This window comes from Xyrauchen texanus, chromosome 50, assembly GCF_025860055.1.
Source record: "Xyrauchen texanus isolate HMW12.3.18 chromosome 50, RBS_HiC_50CHRs, whole genome shotgun sequence".
Classification (NCBI taxonomy): domain Eukaryota; kingdom Metazoa; phylum Chordata; class Actinopteri; order Cypriniformes; family Catostomidae; genus Xyrauchen; species Xyrauchen texanus.
In genome coordinates this window covers 15055326-15077740 of record NC_068325.1, presented here as the reverse complement: position 1 = coordinate 15077740, position 22415 = coordinate 15055326, and the positions used below count along the sequence as shown (strand labels likewise).

At 39.5% G+C, this 22415-nt stretch overlaps 1 protein-coding gene across 5 annotated transcripts in view; it reads right to left on the bottom strand.

The window, feature by feature from the left end:
* nfia (nuclear factor I/A) overlaps positions 1 to 22415 on the bottom strand; it is a 209017-nt gene that overhangs the window by 5627 nt on the left and 180975 nt on the right. For 3 of the 5 annotated variants that reach the window (XM_052123537.1, XM_052123538.1, XM_052123539.1), the window contains 3 exons: positions 15462 to 15640; positions 13859 to 14024; positions 12730 to 12821 (listed from right to left, as the gene is read on the bottom strand). In XM_052123537.1, the coding sequence (XP_051979497.1) occupies positions 12730 to 12821; positions 13859 to 14024; positions 15462 to 15640 (437 nt within the window). Of the gene's footprint in view, positions 1 to 12729; positions 12822 to 13858; positions 14025 to 15461; positions 15641 to 21952; positions 22082 to 22415 lie in introns of all 5 variants that reach the window. The other 2 variants (XM_052123535.1, XM_052123536.1) reach the window with 1 other exon arrangement.

The window sequence follows — 22415 nt, the reverse complement described above, 5'->3', positions numbered from 1 at the left end:
AAACTGTTTCATTCATGAATATTTCAAATGTCACGCCTGTTTGGTAGTTTATGGTGCTGAGTGTTAACGGCTGTTATTAAGATGAAAGGTTTATGTGTAAACCCTGCAATTTTGTTTTATAATGTTGAGTTTCATTCTCTTCTGATTGAGTTTGCTGAATTTGAGGGGCTTCGTGATGTTAGCCAATCAGAACAGTGTAAGTGTCAACAGAGGGCCAAAAACAGGGTGGAAAATGATTATATATTTCTAAATTGTGACAGTTTTGTTGGAAAAAACTTTTATAACATCACTGGACCTCAGAGAAGATAAACAAAAAAGATAAATAAAAGGACTTCAAGACCCCTTTAAAACTTGAGTGTTATTAGAGCTGTAAAGTTTAAATCACCATTTACAGGGATTACATTGTTTATGCATCACATATTCATAGCAACAAAGTAAAATTGGCTATAACTTTAACAATTATGAATTGGCACCATTTACTTCCATTGTTAAGTCCCTCACTGAAACCCAGATTTCTGCTTTTTTAAAGTAGGGACAAGTTGAAATACATTTTTGTGGTGATCAACATTGTGCCACAAATGCTGTTGATTGAGCTTAAGTTGTATTGAACCCGGAATATTCATTCAAGCTGGTGTTTGACTCTGCAAAGAGTTGTACGACTATTCACCACTTGACTAACATTCTTTCACTCTCTTTCTGTTTCTATCCATCTGCCTTTACTGAGCTTTCCGCCACACAAAACTGGAGTAATGCTGTTGCACCCCTGGCTGTGGACTCCACTGGTAAAGTTAGCCCGCTGTACACTTGTAATCCTTCAGTGAAATGGGCTTATTGATCGCTTTGCTCCATTGTTCACGTTTCCAGCAAGTGAGCAAGTGACGTTTAGCCCTCCCACACTTTTTCACTCACTCCCTCACTCCATTCTCCCCTCCCATTTCCAACTTCCCTCCTCCCACCAAGTTCAAGTTCATACTGGTGTTACATCATGTCTGGTTGCCAGGGACAACCAGACAGTCGTATACGTGACTATCATTAGCAAGACCGGGCCTTGCTCTCTCTTCCTCTGTTCCTTTCATTTCCTTGCTCACTATTCTCTCTCTGGCCGGCGTTCTGTTCAAGCGATCCACCCTGTCCAGCCCCTGCTGCAAATACACACGCTTTTAATTCAGTGTGCCGAGATTTAAACACACTCCTCCCACTGCTCAAGCTTCTTGTACACACACAGACACACACACAGACACACACACACACTGTCCACCAATCAACAGCCATGATTAATTAAGCCTACTTTAGTTTATAGCCAATCAGAGCTAAAGGACTCCCTTCTATTTTGAAACATGCAAAGAAGTCTTCACAGTCTTCACACAAAAAAAGCTTACATTTTATTTATCATAACAATTTAATAATACTTGTACACTTTTTGCATAATTTGGCAAAATTACATGTTGATCAGAAATGACGCCCAATAAAGTGATATTAACCTTGAATTTTCTTTATTTCTTCAAACATCCCTTCTCCAATAATTAATCTCAAGCATGCTCTTCACTGAAACTTTTGGCGACTTGGTTAACAAGTACGTTAACTTTGGGAAAAACTTGATATGGGGCAAACATTCTCGGTTTGGTGGAACTGACGAACTGTGGGACAGTTTTTTTTTTAAATGATAGGAATAATTTTCAGACTATACATTTGAAAATGTTTTGTTTATATCAATTTGATTTTCATAGTTTTAAATATATATAAAAAATATTTTTATAATGGATTTTCATAGTTTAATATTGAAAATCTGGGTTTGGGACAAGGCGAAATCTATTGAAAATAGCATAAAAATGTATATCTAAAAATGTGAAATTCTATAGGCCTGGTAAATTAATTCTAAGTCAGTCTGCCTTTATTTAGCAAAAAGAAAAAAAAAGGTTAAATTTGTTAGTTACAATAAAAATGAACCCCATCCCATCGGAATGAAATTGCACGAAACACCGTAAAACTTTCTAGAAAGTCTGTATACACTGTATAATGGATTATAAATGTATTCATATGTCTCATAAAACCTTATAATCAGCTGTACATTCTCGTAAATAATGTTACCACATTACACTATAACGTTTTTACCTTTACAATAAATAAAAATACATGAACAACATGAAATTTTATGTTATACTGCACTGTCATCTTTAAATGAGTCAACATGAATGGGTAAGGTGTTATAAAGTATTTTAACTGAAGTAACGCTTGTTTATGAAAAGATATAGCAGATAACAATATGACACATTATAAACACCTATTTGCATTATATTTACTGTACAGGCTTCATAGAAAACATTACAGGGTAATAGGGTAAATTAACTAATAATGTTTAGAACAATTCAATCAATCATTCTCAACTGCCAGATTGAGTGGATTTTATCAGGTTGGACACGTCCCAGACATTCGCATCGAGAGATCGGGCTTACGGCTCGTTTAAATTCTATTGCTCACCACAAGCGCAGTGGAGAAACTGGAAGGTTCGTTTTTAATCAATAGAAGTTGCTGACTCTGGACTTCTGCGCTACGGTGCAGTGCAGCTTCCTTGTGTCTTTGTCTATCGGCTCGACCACTCTGAAACTTTTCCTCCCCCCGCCCCTACCCCTGTCCTGAGAAGACTTTTGGAGACGGTATTCTGCAAAGCGAGAGGAAGCCTGCAAGGATTTCTTCTATATTTGCCGTAACTTTGTGGACAGTGGGGTAATGTTACAACACAGTGGGTAGTACTGACAGCTATGATTTAGGCTGCAGATATGCAGCAAGCAGGAGCATGGAGGGAAGAGAGATAGAGAGACAGATTATAAATAGGTGTGAAATTACAACCTGTCAGTCTTACTTTTTTGATAACAACAATATGAAGAGAATAATGTATGTACAAACCATCCAATTTTCAACATAAAACAGATTCCAAAACTAGATTGTAAAATTTTCTGCAAATATGTGAGCCTTTGTCAACATTTAATGGTGTTGTGGGTGTTGGCAAGGGCATTTGCTAAGGTGTTGCATTGCTATGTGGTTGCTAAGTTGGTCTGGGTGGTTGCTAACTATTCAAAAGAGCCCACCCCCATGTCTCTGTGATATTCTGGTCCCTAGATATGGGCCTAATGTCAAAAGTCTAAAGGACATCTTGTACATTTTAGCATCTGCCAGGTGAAAATAGTATGTCCGATTGCTTAAAATAATAGCAAACATCTCTCCGCAACAAACTGCATAATTTGAGGTATCATTCATGTCCATAGCACAAACATTGCATAACAAGCTATGAACCAAAGTTTAATAGTTAGGTTCAGAGGTCTGTTCAAATCCCTAATCCTAAATACAAGCAATAATAACTGTGATGCTTGCCTTAGCAAGTACCACTAATTCATCTTTTCATTGGCTCTTGGCTCAAAGAAATCCTCAAAATTCCTTTGCGGTGAGGTGAGATACTGTGCCAGAGGAATTAAAGTGGTTTCACACACATCCGTATCATCCGTCCCTGTTTTATTGACTCTCTACTAATGGAAGATGTTAAGATTTAATTAGGGGTGACAGAACCTTGATCAGTATAAAAATTTACCCAGAGTAAAACAAAGTGTAAAAGGATTCTTTCATCCCAGAAGTACTGTCAAAAACGGTAACAGTTGCATTGTCGGATAGCTCATCTTGACGCTGAGTGAGAGTAAGCTTACGACGAGTGCTTAGAGACCTACTGCCATACAAAGCCAAAAAGCAGTACCTAGGGCAAGACTGAAACCGAGAAAAATGACTTCAGAGGTTATTGAAATGTGGATTATAAAATGGTTTCCCTCGGTTTTTTCCGAATCGGAATATAGTTGAGTTAAATCTGTCTGTCAGAGGACACATCATAGTCTAAGAGACCTGATTTCTGTCATAACTCACAGCGAAATGTAGTTACTGTGTTTTGCCTTAGCAGGACAACTTCGCTCAGACCACAAAACAAGAGCCCCATTGCCGAGGAGCCTGCCCTTCGCCAAAGAGTGAGAGAAATGCAGTTTTCTTTTGGCCATATGACGGAAAATAAGTTGGCATAGATGGGCGACCACAAAGCTGACAAGTGGCCAGTGCTTGATTCATCCCGATTTCAGTGGCTGTACAGTCTTCACAGCCAAAAATGAGGGAGTAAGGGAGAGGTGTAAACCACAAAAACCTCCTTTCCCGCAGCTGGCATTTCCACAGACAGTAAAGAGGAGTATATGATGCTTTTGTGTGGTTACATGATTACACCCTTGTTCCTCCTCCCACCCTCAACCCTGCGACCACACTCCCTGGCCTGAGGCCTTCCCTTCTCTTCAAATCTGTTTTCTCATCTCCATAGCCAGAACCACTATTTTCGTTATTAAATATTTAAACTTTTCAAATGTTTTGGATATTGCTTCTTCAATATCATTAGGAGCAACCATTTAAAGTTTTTTTTTTTTAAGGAATGGTATTATACAACTTACCAATCAACAAGTAATTATCTGCATATCTGTTATCGACACAAAAAGAATTGTATCGTTATAAAAAATAATAATGATTGAGCTTTACTTTTAACTTTATGTAAGTTAGGTAAGCTAGATCTTTAGGTCTCACAGTAGAGGTGGTCTCCATCGTGGAGCTCTGCACGAGGGAGGGTAAACAGGGTAGGTGTCGGGGCCTCAGTGTGCGGCTGCAGGGTGTGTAGGAAGAGAGGGATTGTTGGACCAAACCTCTGTTTGCTCTCAAACTCTCTTTCTTTATATCCCAAGAGATTGAACTGCGCTGCAGGCCCAGGAAGAGCGAGAGATCGGGAGCAAAAAACCAAAAGGACAGACCAAAAGATAGTAAACGAGCAAGATTCAGCACAAAAACAAATTCTGCTTGCATGGGGGAAAGCCAGATGTCTTGTGGGCTGCACATGAGCTGATCCACAATCGTCCCAGAACTTTGTGTGAGAGACAGCAGGATTGACGATACCTCGGTCTGTTCAAACAACCCTGCACTGACCACACAAACATCTTCTCCAAGCATTTTCTTAATGGAGCATTCCTTTTTCCTAAACGTACTGTTTGGACGGAGTGTCTTGCCACCCACGCAGAGTCAACACACAGTTTAAATGTGAGTGTAGCGTGTGTTCACTTTGGCAGGAAGGATATTTACGCGAATAAGTCATTTCCATGCCTACAACCAGAACGACGTTCTGGCATGTGGTTAGCGCTTACCATGTAAAGCTGAGGACTAGAGGGTTATGGTGCTGTTTATTGATGTACGTTTCGTGAATTAATCATGTCATAGGTTTTCAGTAGTAACTGTGTTTGCATAAATAATGCTGAGCGTGATTTGGAGGTTGCATTTTCACTCTTAAATAAAATGTTTAGGGATTGGGCTAGGACATAGGGTTAATAAAATAAGCATTCCTGTTGACTATTATGTCATTTACAAATAAAATACAACTCACTTTGGTGCCATCGAGTGGGTGGACATTTCGCATAATTCCACTTAACAACACTTAAACCAGTGAATTTATGCAAACCATCAGAACGAACGCATTATAAACCAAACATCGTTTGGTAGTAAATAAAAACCACACCATTATAAACCAGACCGTTGGGTACTGAAGTTCGTTTTAAAGGATGTATGTCAATGGTTGTAAATGATGGACAGATAGCTGTACTCAACCCATCAATAGCCTTAGTGTCCTGTTTGAAAGCCTTCAAGGTGAAAGCTGTTTTAATGTAGCAAAAGAAGAGGGGCGGAGGGGAGGGAATCTAATGCAAATACCCACTCAAAACACATATTGCAGCACATCTTCAATAGCATTACAGTATAGAGGAAGAAAGGCACAGAGAAATAGACTTTCAGAGAGAGAAAAGGGAAGGCAAAAGGAAATTAAATGCACTGTTAACAGATAATAGAGGGAGAGACAGATTAAAAGTGAGTTAAAACCAAAGGGCAATTGACAAAGTGGAGTGCACCATGAATTAGGGGGATTAGATGTCTCAGTTTTTTCTAAATAATGACATTTGAAACTAAATTTAAATTTAATTTCTCTGCTCTTAATTAATTTATTTCTTTGTTCATTCGTTTAGTTTGATATTACTGACTGTTTACTTGAAAATAGTACTTGGAAGCATTGTTTACTTAAGGTTAGATGTCACTGCTTTAATTTTATATTTATATCACCATTGAATTTTTTTAATAAAAGTAGTGTGTTAACTTGCATATTTGTTTTTGCTGCGGTATCAAAATCCGAAATGAGAATAGTGACATTTTACTGGTATTGGTTTTGCCAACTGAAATTTTTATTCAACCCTAGATCATAGTGTACAAACTACAGAGAGAGAGAGAGAGAGAGAGAGAGAGAGAGAGAGAGAGAGAGAGAGAGAGAGAGAGAGATTGATAGAAAAAGGGGCTGGGAATCTTTGGCTGGTCCTTTAACTCTTTGTCAATGGCAGGAGTAATCACATCAGGTTGGAGGACTGCTGAGTCAGCGGCCACGCTAAAGTGCCCGAGGATGAGTGTCATCTCGGAGGAATTCAGCCTCATGTAATGCAAACTAGCCTGGGCCTGGAGAGCAGTGCTTATAAAAGCCATCTCAAACCCAAACCGCCCAGCCACGTATTACAGCTCCCTGCGGGACCCTCCAGACATTTACTACATTATTTATTTACATTTTGCCATCAGACGCTACAGAAAAAAGAAAGCTCAGTAGTCCATTAGACAACCCCAAACAAACAGCTCACACCTGAGGGTGATATAAACATATTCATGTTGTTTATTATTAGAGATAGAACAGAGAGTGGTGGTGCGCTAATTTTCGCAGGTGTTCGAAGAGAAAGAAAGGCAGTTTGTTTTTTGCCCTCTCTTTCTCCTAGACTGAGATATTGCCCAGATTTGTGGAAGTGTGTATGCGCTTAGTCAGAAACAGGAGCCTGTGATTTTCTGGGGTGTGACATGGAGCATAGAGCTGAAATCAATCTTGGGTAATTAATTTGTGTGTCACGCTGTCTGGTGCTCGGCCCCCTTCTGGCGTTGAGAGGAAATGCATGACCAATCTCCATGCAATATTGGAGCTGCAACAGCTTTGCTTACACATCGACTTGGGGCTAAAAAAAGGTGCTGATGATCGAAAACCAAAGAACTCTTAAATGAGCAGATTTTTAAACAGCATTATTGAAAAATCTAAATGGGAGTTTTGGGGTTTTTAGTCCATGTCTACTAGGCTTGGAAATAGTTATATTTTATATTAATATCTATATTATATCTTGCATTCGTTTCACCAAGAAACTGAAGAGATGCGTACAACGAGCCACATAAAAATAAAAAACTTAGGTCTAGAAATGTGATTCTGAGACCAGGTTGCGATAAAAAAAAAAAAAAGAAGGTCTGAGCCCTTTGATATGTCTGATCTAAACTTCCATCAACACAGGAAAGAAAACTGCCCTCGTGAAAAGATTTCATGGGGTCTTTAAGGAAGCACTACAACTTAACGTGTTCCTTAAAGTGTAACATTTTCACATTACTTTGTCTCTCAAATTAAAATGTATTCGAATTTGAGTAATAATCGTTTTAAATAAGCATGTTTTGTGGGGACATTCTTCGTAGACGCTTAACTACACCAAATTGACATGGAGTACAAGAGTCAATTACTGATGTTATCTCTCCTGCATACTAACATTTAAAGGAAGGGAATAAAAGGCAAGGGTACCAGAGCTCTTGTCCCAGTCTCCACTGGGCTGATTTACTGCCTCTGTATGCGTGTGTGAGTCACAATGTGGTGCCTATCTGCACTCTCCATCACACACTCGGATCCTCCCAGAGTGTTCTGATTAAAAACGCTGTTTATGAATCATTGCTTTATCAGCATCGCTTCGGGACTGGTTTTAGGCTGTAGTCCCTGCACGCTGTGCAATTAATTGCAGATTACAGGCCAATGAGTGTTGGTGTTTGCAGTTTTTCGCTGATCAGAATTGATTTAATTGGATTGGAAATGTTCTGGTTTGTCTTGCCTCCAAAATGTCATTATATCGTGTGACTGGAAAACTTGTATGTGTGTTTTTATCCAATGAGCAAAACACTGCGTCTCCTACTGAATTTTATTTTGCAGGGGAGTTCCCATTTTTTACAGAATCAATAAAAGAACAGGCTCATTCAAGTAATTTGTTCGCAAATCAACACTGGTTGCGCTGTATGTTTGTTCTTGTGTAGAGCCAATGAAGAAGCATTACAAAGACTCGTTCATTACCTGAAGTAAAATCCCTGAAACTTGGCTTATTGCTTGTATAAAATGCAGAAAATAGCACTATGATAAAAGATGCCAATGTTCAAGTTAAAGGGATGCAAATTCATTAAGAGTGAAAAAGGTGAGAAAGTCAAAGCAGGTGTTCCAGATGCATAATTTCTGTTGAATTGTTTGTTGTATATAAATCTTTTTAAGTGTTTCAGCTTAAAGTAACCCTTTCAAGTGATTTTAATAAGGAAAAAGTAGAAAATGTCACCAAACAATTTGGGCAAATTTGCTTCAGAAAAGGTGACTTTAGCTGAAAAGTGAGTAGTTTGCATCCCATTTAAAATGATTAGTTATATATTAAATAATTAAATATGGATTTTTATTAAATAAATAACATCTATTAAATACAAATTGTATTTAATCTATTTTATTTAACTATAATATAGAATTAATTGAATAATAATTAAATAATTATGTATCGATAAAGTAAAATTTATATTAATAATTATCCTTTAATTTTATCCTATTTTTAATTCTAATTTCAATTTCATAACACATTTCTATCAAATATTATTGTGTAATCTTTACGAAATTAAAGTAGTTTTAAATACATTTTTTGTTAAAGTTCTTAAGGTCTCTCTCTGAGTTACCGTAGACTTTGTCATCGGTACTGAATCAGTCCATTCTCCGTTAACTTTTCTAATCAAGGCATTTCCCTCTGCAGAACTTCCGCTCACTGGATGTTTTTGGCACCATTCTGAGTTAACTCTAGAGACTGTTGTGCGTGAAATTCCCAGGAGATCAGCAGTTACAGAAATACTCAAACCAGCCCATCTGGCACCAACAATCATGCCACGGTCAAAATCACTGAGATCAAATTTTTTCCCCATTCTGATGGTTGATGAATCTCATGACCTGTATATTGCATGATTTTATGCAATGCACTGCTGCCACACGATTGGCTGATTAGATAATCGCATGGGATTCCTGGGATTTTCACACATAACAGTCTCTAGAATTTACTCAGAATGGTGCCAAAAACAAAAAACATCCAGTGAGGGGGACACTCTGTGGACAGAAATGCCTTGTTGATGAGAGAGGTCAATGGAGAATGGCCAACAGCTCCCATGGCAGCCAACCCCTGACTGTGCTGCCACCCTCCCATCACCCTTCTCTTTCATTCCCTTCTCATCCTCCCCTGGAAGACTCCTCCATCATTCCTCCCTACTGTCCCATCTCTCGCTCTCTGCCTGGTTACCATGGCTAGGCTGCTAGGAATGTTTACAGTTAGGGTCACATCATTCTTGTCTGCCCATCACTTTTGCTCTCCTTTATACTCCATCCCCCAAAAACACGTCCGCCACCATGTGTAACTTTTGTCCTCCCTGCCCTGGGGTGGTCTGCACCAGCTTACGAGACCAATGAAATGGTGCGACCGAACCATGCCGTGGGGTCACAGGCTTGTCAATATGGCCAGCCTGTGACTCAGACTGTGCTTCAATATAAAAGAGCCTCTCAGAGTTCACTGACACAGTGGCCGATTTTTGTTTATTAATTGGAGTCAGAAATATATACAGTGTATATCCACCGCCAAAACAGCACCAACCCGCATCTCAGAATAGCATTCTAAGATGGTATTCTGCTCATTACAGTTGTACAGAGTGGTTATCTGAGTTACCGTAGCCTTTGTCAGTTCAAACCATTCTGGCCATTCTCTGTTGACCTCTCATCAACAAGGCCTTTCCATCTGCAGAACTGCCTCTCACTTGATGTTTTTTGGCACCATTCTGAGTAAATTCTATAGAATGTTGTGTGTGAAAATCCCAGAAGATCAGCAGTTACAGAAATACTTAAACCAGCCCGTCTGACAACAACAATCACACCATGGTCAAAATCTGAGATAAAAATGTTTCCACATACTGTTGGTTGATGTGAACATTAACTGAAGCTCCTAACCCGTATCTGGCTGATATTATGCTTTGCAATGCTGCCACACAATTGGCTGATTAGATAATCGCATGGATGTTTGTTGGTGCCAGACCGGCTGGTTTGAGTATTTCTGAAACGGCTGATCTCCTGGGAATTTCAAGCATAACAGTCTATAGAATTTACTCTGAATGGTGTATACATATAATATAGGTTTTCAAAACTATAACAAACCCTTTTTTCAAATGGGCAAAGACAAAGAGTGGTAGATCTTAAATATAAATGGATAGAAGTACAGATCCTAGCTACCACCTGAGAGAGAAAATAGGGAGAGACAGACAGAAGGTGCAAGAGAGAAGCACAGAGAGAGAGAAGGGGAAGTAGAGGTGGGGAGGAGTGATGAATAAATACAAACAATAAATAATAACAATACACCCCCCCTTCCTGCCGGCCTGACAAACACCTGTCTCCATTGTACTGGGGGATGTGTGTCTTGCGGCCTGCGACACAGTCAATAAATCGATGGGAGGCGGCTGCAGGCCTCCGGACATATCATATACACACACAATCGCTCTCTCTCGGTTCTCCTTTGTCTTTAGTATTTTCTCTATGAGTGTGGTATCATTCCTGCTGTGTTTGCGAGTTGTTGGTGTATTATAGCTCAGTTTACAGCAGTAACTGAAAGCACTTGTTTTTTCGGGATAGTGCAGGTGGAGGTGCTGGCTGCATTTGTCATTGGAGATATACTGTATGTGTGTGTGCGCATGTGAAAACGCGTGTATGTGTGTGAAGATTAAGGTTACAAGATGCAAAAGCATTCCAGAGGCGTTAGCATTTTAAACGACTGCAAAACAAAAACACGTTCATGTGCATCAACAAGATGGCTTCATAGGTGTCTATGAATGTATGAAAAGTAGCAGTTGACCCATATGGGTTGTTCAATGGCCAATGCAGACGCTGATACCGAATGTAATATACTGTATCATATAAAGTGAATTCAAGTAAATTGGGCCATTTTTGACATTGAAATGGCAAAATAAATGTAAAAGCACCCTATATGAAACAATACAATTAAACTATATTATTTGGGACATACACAATATTGCTAACATTACATTATTTATCTGAAATTAACACAATGATTACTCAACATTTACTGGTATTTTAGCATAAAGGGTTAATTGGGCCCATTTTGATGATGAAAAGCACTCTATATGATATAATACAATTAGCATGTGAGACAAAATTGCTGTACATGGATATATTATTTAAATAAACACAAAAACTAAATTCTCAACATTTACAGAAACAATATATATCAGTATATTTACTAGGGCAGTCGATTTAACGTGTTAATTCAGTGCAATTCATTATATAATAAAATCATGTTTTAAAACAATTAATGCAATTAATCATGTCCCCAGTCCATAATAAGGAATGTACCTTCCATCTGAGCAATTCAAGCTTGGAGTACCACCTGTTTTCTCCAGGGGGCAGTAAGCAAAACTCCAGCTTTATAGGCACAACACAAGATGAGAACACATTCTTGCGTACATATACAGCTTGATGGAGCGCACATCTGAATGCAGGGACCTCAAGACATGTTTTTCTAAGTTTCAAACTTCGTTTAACTTAACACAGGAACCTAAAAAGGTATGTTTATGACCAACCACATCCAAGATGCTCCAAAAGCATCCGTCTGACACAGGTGTATATTGACGCGTCCTTAGACAATCAATATAATGAATCTCAAACTGATTGATGAATTCAATTGTAAAATGGATTGCTGTGAACTGTATGCCAATGATTGGCTTATGTTAAATAATATGGAACTAAACAATATATTGGATTCTAAAGCAAATATTTGTATTGTCTTTTTTAATGTTTAACTTGCGTGCCTAAATAAAGTAATTAATAAAAATGTTCTGTATTAATATTTTTTATTTTATATATATATATAATTTAAATATAATTATTTAATAATTACATATTGAATTATTGTTATTTGAGGGGCTTTGTAAGCCAATATTTATGTATGCGTTTCATTGCGATTAATTATTCGCCATACCATGTAATTAATTCTATTAAACATTTTTATCGATTGACAGCCCTAATATTTACATATATATATATATATATGTCAATATCCATTGAAAAGTAATTTAATGTTGAAAGTGGCACGAGGAAGAGCTAATTCTTCCAGGTATGATTATTTTATCAAAACTGATATGTCAAATATCATCCCATTAATTGGCTTGGCTGTAGGAGTGGTGTCAAATCATACATCTGACCAAATGACAACTGATGTGTAGAACATAAGTGGGTATATTTGTGTGTGAGGGGTGTAAATCAAAGCTGTAGCCACGGTGCAGTGGAATCTGAGTCAGAACATGCTAATTACATATGTAATAAATCAGCTATGAGCACTCACATCGAGAGAGAGAGAGATAGAGAGAGAGAGAGAGAGAGAGAAGAGAGAGTGAGTGAGTGATTTGCTCAGAGTTGTCATAACACTGCTCAAAGCCTATTATGACAGACAACAAGGACTCTTGATTGATTTGGGTGGATCTGTGGGTGTGTGTACTCACCTGAGGCTGCTGAGGGATATTTACAAAGCTCGGGTCTCTGGGGCCCACGCTGACAAAGCGCTGAGCGGGAGACGTGCTCGGTGTGGAATAGGCTGTGGTGAGAATTACATGCAAACACACACAAGACGAATATCAATACTGTAGTGCAGCTGTTGAGAGGATGGCTTGTAAGCTGAGGTTTGATACAGACAGTGCATGGTTGATGAGATATTCTATTCATTACGAAAAACACTCTAGATAAACTTACACTCACTTAGGAAACCCGAGACACTTTATGTTCAGGCTCTACATGTAATACAGGATCGGTATTGAGAGTGTGTTTGTGTGGGTCATGTTTTGCCAACATTCTAGTACAGGATAGTTAAAAAATGAAATCACCTACATGGTGGGGACCAGTCAATGGCCCCCTTGAGGCCCCACATAGTAAATAATGTCTTAATTTAAATGTAAAACTGCAAAGGATTAGATTTAAAGGAAAAGGTCAGGGGATAGAAAACATACGTAGTGCATTAAAAACATCAGTCCCCACCATGGTTGAAAAACAAATAACCTTGTCTCATAGAATGAACGGTACAACAACTGTGCGTTTAATTCACTTTCACACAAATCATGGGTTTTCAGAAGTGTTTGAAAAAACACTTCTTTTCCACTCTATTTGTCACACTCTGCTATGTTATGGTATCAAAACACTTTTACTGTAATTCATCATTTGAAATACGATACATTTTGAGGCTTGTATTACAGACACATTTATTCCAAAGTGATTAGCTTGCACAATAGCTCTCCTCATCGAGTGTTGGACTTTGGACTCGGATGCCGAGCCTGGAGACCAGCTAAGAACGCTCAAAACTATTTTGTTTACCTCTCATTTAAATGTTTTTTTTAACACTAATAGTTGTTTAGTTGTACTTAAATATTCACAATGACACCATTTCACTTGCTTTTGGCTCCCCCCAATGGACATTTCATTGGGAAACTTCAGCCAAATGTGTAATGAAGCACATCATTTTGGTTTGCAAAAATGTTGCCATTTTCATGTCAAATTTCATGTGATCAGGCTGAAAAAAATGTGTGTATGAGTGTGTGAAGCAAGCTAGGTGACAGGCCATAATTGAGGTTGAATACTCACTTGGCGAAGTAGGGGAGTTGCCTCCTCCCTCGGTGGAGGTGGAGGGAGGTTTGGAGTCTGACACGGGCAGGGGCACGGGTCGCGCCATGGGGGGAGGTGGAGGAGGGGGCAGCATAGGGGTGGGAAGGAACGGGTTGTGCACCTTCCCTTGACTGCTTCCATTGGGCTGGATAGAGTGCGGTGAAAGGAAATAAAAAAACATGAAAATGCTTATCACATCCTAAGTTTCAACTTACAAGCCCCAAAAGTACATATGCACCCCCATGTACAGACATGTATGACCAGCAGGCAGAGCAACATCTATAAACATATCACGCACACACATAAAAATGCTGCACATCAGAAGAACCAGAGAGATGGTGCTCAGCATATTTCCATTGCTCCGAGTCATAAAGAATTCTGCTGCTCTGCACACTTCACGTTTCATAATCTATGACCCAAACAGCATGCTCTCTTTCCCAGCCATCAGAGACACATGGGTGTGTCCGTAGCCTAGAGTCAGGTCATGTTGTTTTTTGCTTAAACCGTTTACCTGACCTTACTTATTGTTGGCTTTTTAAGAATAATCAGTGTAAGATTGTGCATTTAAATGCACTCAATGTATAATGCAATGTAAAAAAACACTATAAATGCACATAAGAGTTTTGCAATTGCTATTGATGTCATTTATGAGCTGATCATGTACAAATTGTTAATATGCAATATAAAAAAGTGGGTTTGAGGCTGATAAAAAGCAAGCAAAAACACAGGAGATAATCCATTCATTAGTTTTGAAGTATGGCTAACTCAGCGTATTTTTTTACAGCATAGGATTATGTGCGTGTGTTTGTGTTCAGATGAAATGTGTAAACAAAAAGTGTTGCCTAAAAATCTTTTATTCAGGTTCAGACGCTATGTTTCAATTCAACGTCAAGACAAACAGTAAATCTAAGGGGCTGTTTCGACAGAAAGCATAAAAAAGCTAGATGCAGCACAATATAACAGAATGTAGTTGTCTTGAGATGTTTTCTTAACTTGACATGGGCATTTAAAAAACACATCGCTTCTTCATTAAACATGCATAAACCCTCACGCAATGCAAGCACGCAAACGCAAATGCTTGGCCACCAAATAGCAAATTTGATGCCCCGTTCTTGAGCTTTTGTAGTTGTATACCAGTACTCAAGGAGATGGTAGAGCTACCCTCAACTGTCTGTGGCATTAAAATCAAGCTGTTGTTGTTCAGGTAGCTAGCTATAAACATGTCCACAGTTTAACTAACTTTGACCAACTTGCTCATTAAGAACTGAACGAGAAAACTTACTGTCGAAGACTACGCAAGTTTACATTTTTGCGCTGTTTAATAAATTACGGTCTGACAAATTTTGGAAAACAATTCACATGCTTGCAAAGTATGTTTAGCTTACACAATCTTATTATACATCCTATGTCATATGCATAGACATTACATCAACTCATGAAGAACTACATCAAATCACTATGAACAAGCAAACAAACAAAAACTACAATAATACAGCAAGTGAGTGCTATATATGGGCCTAGGATGGGTATAATACATAAAATGGAAGTAAAGGAATGTGTGTACAAAAATGGTCATACTTACATTAAGGAAGCCCACCTGTCCAGCTTGCTGACCACTGTCAGGGCAGACAAGTTGGACAAACTCCTTGAGCGTCTCCTGGGGGTGGTAGCGAATGGCGTGGTGGGAGAAGTACGAGCCGGGCTGCTGGATGATTGGCGACGTCGGGAAATGAAGACTTGACGGTGTGGCGTGAGGACTCGCTGGAAAGAGAAAGAGAGAGATATGAGTTCAGTTAGAAAGGACAAAGGAGGGGAAAAAGGGAAGGGAAGGGTGCAGGAGAGGGGCATTGGGGTCCATGAAGACAGGATGTGAACATTGTGCTTGGTGGGTTTGTGCTTGGTTGGATTGCTAATGGGGACACATGGGGAGGTGGAGATTTAGGGTGGGCTGATTGGTTCAAAACACTCTATCATGAGGTTCACTGAAAATCTTGCAATTTAAGGCCAGAAACTTACTTTATGCAAGGAAGTATATGCAGAGGCACTGGTCACTGTATGCTTTTTGTTCCACGGAACAAAAAAAGTCAGATGTTTATAATGACACAAATTTCGTTTGAACTATCCCTTTAAAATGGAATGACCAATTGAATGGACTGTAGTTATATATATATATATATAAGCTTCGTTTTCATTCACGTCATATCAAATAAGGTGTCAACTCTGACTAAAGTCTTTGACAGCTGGCACTCATGCACACAATGAATGCACCTGCTCAAAACAATGGGAAGCCACTGTAACGACCAGCTGTTCAGTCAACAACACTTCAGAAATCCACATGTCCGATAAAACTCGTAGAAGTACCGACAAAGAGAGCTTCATGTGGCACCACTAGTAGAGTCCACACCCCTCACAGAAGAAATTAGCATATACACTTTTGCCAATTCCTCATTCTGTTTTTTCTTTTATTCCAATATTGCTATGACCGATACAACAAATACAAATCCCTACTATCTCTAGACAGAGGGTGATGTATTGGCTCCTTTACTCTTGCGCACCTTGCTGGCAGGCTTTCAGATGGCCTTGAGACTGACAGTCCTTAATGTATTGAACCTTATCAAGTATTTAATTGTAACCGGCACAATCTAATTAGGCAGCTCTTAATAGAGTTAATATTCGGTTATTGGTTATTAGTATAATGCCTGGGATGTGCAGCAGCGCAGGGTCTTTAAGCCAGTGATGTATCGCAGCAGAGTTAATAAGACTCCGCTCTCACCCTCTCCAATCTCTCTCGCTCTCTCTCACTTCCTTTCAGTAGAGATGGTAAGCTGATACTACATAAACATTGTTAAAACCACAGCCCCCCTGCTGCAGTAATTCACTTAGCTCGGCCCTTGATTTATGGCTCTGTCAATAGAGGGTGACTGGAAACTCTGGACGCTGGGGCTACGATGTAGCCATTGTATTTACAGTAATAATGGAATGGATTACTCTCTCCTGCCATTCTTTTGGTGTCGTTCTCCGATGTCCCCTTCCTGATGCGTCTTTTCAAGTCCCGGATCTTTTTGTTAAGGGTGGAATGCAAACTTTTACAAGACGGGCTGTGGTAGTGCAAATAAGCAGATGTGAGCACAAGGATTCTTTACTGTCGCTCGTCTATTTGATTATCTGTGTGTGCCGAGGCTCTGCTGCAGCAACTGACCCCCACTGAGACACACCCTTTCCAAGACCGAGTCAGGATTTGAGTGGAACACACACACACACATACTTGGGAATCCTACCCATGGAGGAGCACATACGAATAACTTGCAATCACATATGCTCACAAAGACGCAGGGCCTGAAATTAATCTCTGAAAATGTCTTATTAGGGTGGGGATTAAAGCACTTTTATATACTAAAACATCTGAAATTTTTGTAAATTTAATTTTCCAATGGACCAATAAGTATATTCTTCAAAATTAAGACAAAAGTTATTATGACACTTTCTGGTTGTCAAATTTTATGGAGCATGTCCATAGATAATGTGATGAACTACACCTCTGGTTACTTTGTCAGGACACCTGTGTGAATTTAGTGTGAACTGTCATGCATCCACTAAAAATCACCTCAAGACCAATAGTTAAAAGTACCTTTTAAAATATAAATAGCTAAGGAAAGTTAATTTCTGACAAAAGCTGTGGCATTATTGTTTGCAGATGCAACTTGTTTTGATAATGTGCATCTCATGCCAAACCTAACCTAACCTAACCTAAACTTAAGTGTCCAAATGTGTCACAAAATGCTTAAATGCTAGTCTAAGAGAATCAGACAGATTTCAAACCATGTAACCAAAGCAGAACTTGGAAACTCACTGGTCCAGAGACAGGCATAAAATGGTCTTTTCCATGAAATTTATGGGTGCTATTCATAATCCAAGAGCTGACTTAATGAAACACTTCAGCAGCATATGGTTTCTAGTTAGTTATTGTAAGAAGTGGATCCAATTGGCATCACCGCATCTATCTGGAGGCAGCATGTTGAGACTGGACCGCTGCATGACGTTTCTCCTCGCCAAACAAAACTATTTTCCAAACGTTCGTCAAACATTTGCCCTCATGAGAGCAGGCTCTAACCTGTTCCATCTTTAAATAATTTAGGAGTTGTCATTTTTTTAGGGTCAAACAAACCGTAGATTAGTTTTAAACCACGTGTTACAGGTTTGGTGGCCAGAAAGGGTTCAGGAAACCTCCTGTGTCAATTAGACAAATGGTCCCAGTCAATTAGTGTGGTGGAAAAAAAACCACTCTTTTTTTCCTTCACTCACCGACAGAATCTAAGTGTTGTGGAACGATAGCCAATTACTTAAAAGGCCTGCTCCCTTGTCATGTACTTATACATTTAATGGTGGTTATTTGGAAGGAAAATTGCAAGTTAACAAAGTTTGACCATGTTGCATGTCATCTAGGCTGCTCGAAGACATAATTCCTTCGACACTTTCGAGGCTGTTGAGACGTGACTTTTCCATTGTCAGCATAGAGGGAACATTCCCAGTTGCGCTAAATGGAGACACTGTCTCCTGCGCCTTAATATTCATGTAGTGCATGAGGGGAAACCCATTCATGGACTGAAAGAGTCTTGCATGAGCTGAATTAAAAAAGCAGTAGAGATGAGACTAATACCAGAACACACAGCCGTGAGGAGGAGAATAGAGGCTTTGAGACTCGTCGTGTCTTAACTATAGACAACAGGAGAGCATGGGAGCCCCAGGAGAGGAGTCTGATCCTTAGAAATTACTTGTCTTAGTGCTTTATTAACCAGCAGGCTTCTTGTGAGCATGATGCCACCACATTTGAGCGCATAGAGCATCAAATTGTGGGAATGCTCAAAGAGAACCTGGTTGGTGGTCTATAATTCATTACGAGCTTGAAGAAGCACTCTTTGGAGATGGGGTTTCACAAGATGCTATGGAAATAATAGCTCTGTTCCAAAACCCAGTGAGCTGCATTACTGCCTAATGCGTACATAGCCAGCTGCCTTCATAGGCCACGTCCACACAAATATGTTTTCGTTTGAAAATGTATTGATTTCATCTAAACTTCAATGGCTTTTTTCTCCACGGAAACACTCTCCATTTCGAAACTTTAAAAAAGAAAGAATAAGTAAACTGAAAAAGAGTTTTCAAATGAAAATGGATTACTGCGGATGTGGACAGCATCCGAATGGTCATGGAATCGAATAAGTGTCCAATTTTCAACTCTCTACATAGGCAGCAACTCAGCATGGCACAAAAAAGCACACAACATTTCTCTCACTTCGTCCGCCATCTTGGGATTTTTGTTTGTTTGTCACATTGCATATTGGTATTGCCTTCAAAATGAAGGATACATGCATGCCATCTTAGAATTTTGCCATTCTAATATGTATTTTAAAAGGCAGCATAATTAACTTGCCCAACTTTTGGAACTATGTTGCTAGCAGCCAGTGTAGGCAGCTCACTAGGTTTAGGAACAAAGCAAATATGTTTCCCAAGAATGTCAATGGAGTAGATGTTTCAAGGCATCAGTGAGGGAGAGGTAAATTACCCGTTTGCCATTAATATCTCCTTATCACTGATGGTAGTTGAACCAGAAGAGGCGCAGGCCAGTCTTAGAAGTTGTGGGTGGTCCAAGAGTTAATTGGAGGGGGTCCAGCTGACATATATCTTCCAAAGCAAATATGGAAATGATAACGATGCACTGAAAAGGGGTCCAGAAGGACTCCAGCAGCTGGCTGAGCACAGCTTCTCTGTTGCCATTGTGCCACCATGCACGTGAGGGCTACGCGCGTAATAGAAAAGGCTCGGGATTAGTTCCACTTTGCAAATCGTATTGGTTCACTGATCTTTTTTGCCTCCGCAACCTTTTTTCCCGCTGACCCATTGCCTCCAGCCTTCCTTGAATGGTGGATTATCAAAATAATAACTAAGGTAATTGTAAAATACTTTTTATTTTTTAGATATGATCAGCAACAGGTCCCCACTTCAACCTTCAGGGTGTTTGAATAAAACTGAAAAGGTAGGGAGTGCAAGTGTTACAAAGTCGGATGGTCAATTAAAAGGGGGGACAGATTAAGGCGGTTTTGAATATTCTTTAACAGCTTTAGAAGGGACTGCCCTACCATCTCGCCTAACCGCTTAAACCACACCAGGTTTGACTAACGTTTTGATAGAGGGGGAGGAAAATCTCAGCTACTTTAAATCAATAAAAGATTAATGGATTTAGCCTTTACTGTGCATGCATATTAAATTGTAGTCCATTTTTCTTTTTAGATCCATGTGGGCGTAAAGTACAATATTCACAATGTGACAGCAATCCCACTTCCAAACTTGATTTAATACTAATAGCCTCACAAATTAAGCTATGTGGTTTCCACTTCAATGTATTAATGAATATAAAGTAATTCTTGTTGGAAACAAGCCCTTTAGCATATTTTATAAGCAGTAAAGAAAGAACATTACAAAAAATAAGAGATTCTTTAGAAATAAAGCCTGCGGACTCCTCAAACAAATTATCTGACATAATTCATTCCATTCGAAAGGCATTACGTCAAAGTTGTTCAAGCAAATGTTCAAACATTACAGACACTTTTAAATGTTCCATAACTATTCCATAAACCAAACTCTGACCTCTGCATAGAGCTCATTGAATACTGGACATGAGAACAATGTGCTTTGAATCTACAATGGAAAACCACAAACCAGCCAACAGGCCATAAATTCATATGGGAGGCTAAGTTTATTTTCTTCACTGTAACTCATAACTGTGAAGACAAGAGTATGCACTGTAGCAGCTGTGTGTCTGTTTGCTGTTATGAGTGTGTTTGATTAAAACCTGTCCTTATCTTTTGACAGCACCATTCTCAGACAGTGACAATACAGCCTGATAACCTGATCCAGGCAACCCTCTGATAAAGCCTTGTTCATGGAGAAAACGAACCCATGTGTAAGTCACACTCAGAGATCCGGTTAAGTGTTTACATTAAACAAATGTAAATCAAGCAGCTGGATGGGGTGAGATACTTAGATTTCGCTCATAAACTGACCACACTCATGTGCTTGGTGTATCTGTCAACAACTATCCAATATAAACAAGCTGCAAATATAACTTTCCGTCGCTTTTAGTCACAATGCCTCAAACAGAGCCTTTATGCACAGACCGACTCAGACAAAGGAGGAATTTTCCTGCTTATGAGGCCTGTTTTGACATAGGCACACAGTGTGCAGGAATGGTGGTTAAAGGGACAGCAGGGGTTTGCTAGTCTTGCGTAATCAGACTTTTGACTAAATGGCAAAAGGTCTAAATTGTGTAGAAGCTTACTCTGGCCTAGAACCGCTCACTTGGACTCTGTTTACCAATCACAAGTGGACAGGCGACACACATCTCCATTTACACTTGCTTGTGACATGCGTCTTTTTGGACCACTTGTGTTTTCTGATCGGTCGGTTATTTGGTTTCAAAGACGCACATAACTGGAAAAGTTTAAAACACTTGTTTTAGATTATTCATTGATTGACAGGTAAGTAGGCGGTGCTTCGCTGCTGTTTAAATGCATTTGAACAGATTCATGTTTACACTACTTGCCCAATGTGTTTTGGACCACCTCCAAATGTGGTTGAAGTGGACAAATGTCAAAATGTTTTGGACCCCGTTTATACCTGTCTTTAGTGTCATCCCTTTTTCAATGTAAAACGATTACTCACAGATTGTTTTGAATTATGTGCCATTATGATATCCATTATAATTGAATGACTGTGCTGTTGACTGTTGAAATAATGTTGTGACCACACTGCAAATAATTATACAGAAAAAACATGGAAAATATTAGTACAGAACAAGTTAAGGCAGTTGCATCAAACCATCCAAACAGATTAGCACTTACAAGATCGAGAAAGTGTTTTCCAGATTTCTTTGCAATGTGCATAAAGCGGTTAACAAACGTATTGTGGGCGGTCTGTGGGAGTGCTGTCTGAAGCTGAAACTAGGGTTTTGGGGAAGAAGGGGGGCATGGAGGGGTGAGTTGTGGTGCAGCTTTGGGAGGCAGGGGGTAGGGACCTCACCTCTGGGTCCTGTAATGACAGGTCGATGATGGTGTGTGAATGCCGTTCTGGGGGAAGAGGTCTGCGTGGGCACAGGGCTGCTGAAACCAGACTTCTCTAACTTCTTTAATGTGGTAGGCGATGGCATCCCTGGCAAGAATGATTGATAAGTGCAATTTAATAATGCATGATCATGAAGACACAGGCTGGGGCAAAGGAGAGAGAGCGGACAAGAGGGGTGGGTTGATGGGGGGCAAAACAGAGAGAATGTTGCAGGGACCAGGAGGGTGTGGCACAGAATACACTTCATGGGACGTAGCCAATCTGGAGAAGGTGTAAGAGGTGGGTACGTGCAAACAGCCAGGACAGAATGGCGAATCTATCCTAGTAAAATGCAAGGCCACGCCAATATACGTAGTTTCGTCTTTGATGAAGATATCTTATATGTCTGAAGATACAGGTAAACAGTTTTGTCTTGGCTGTT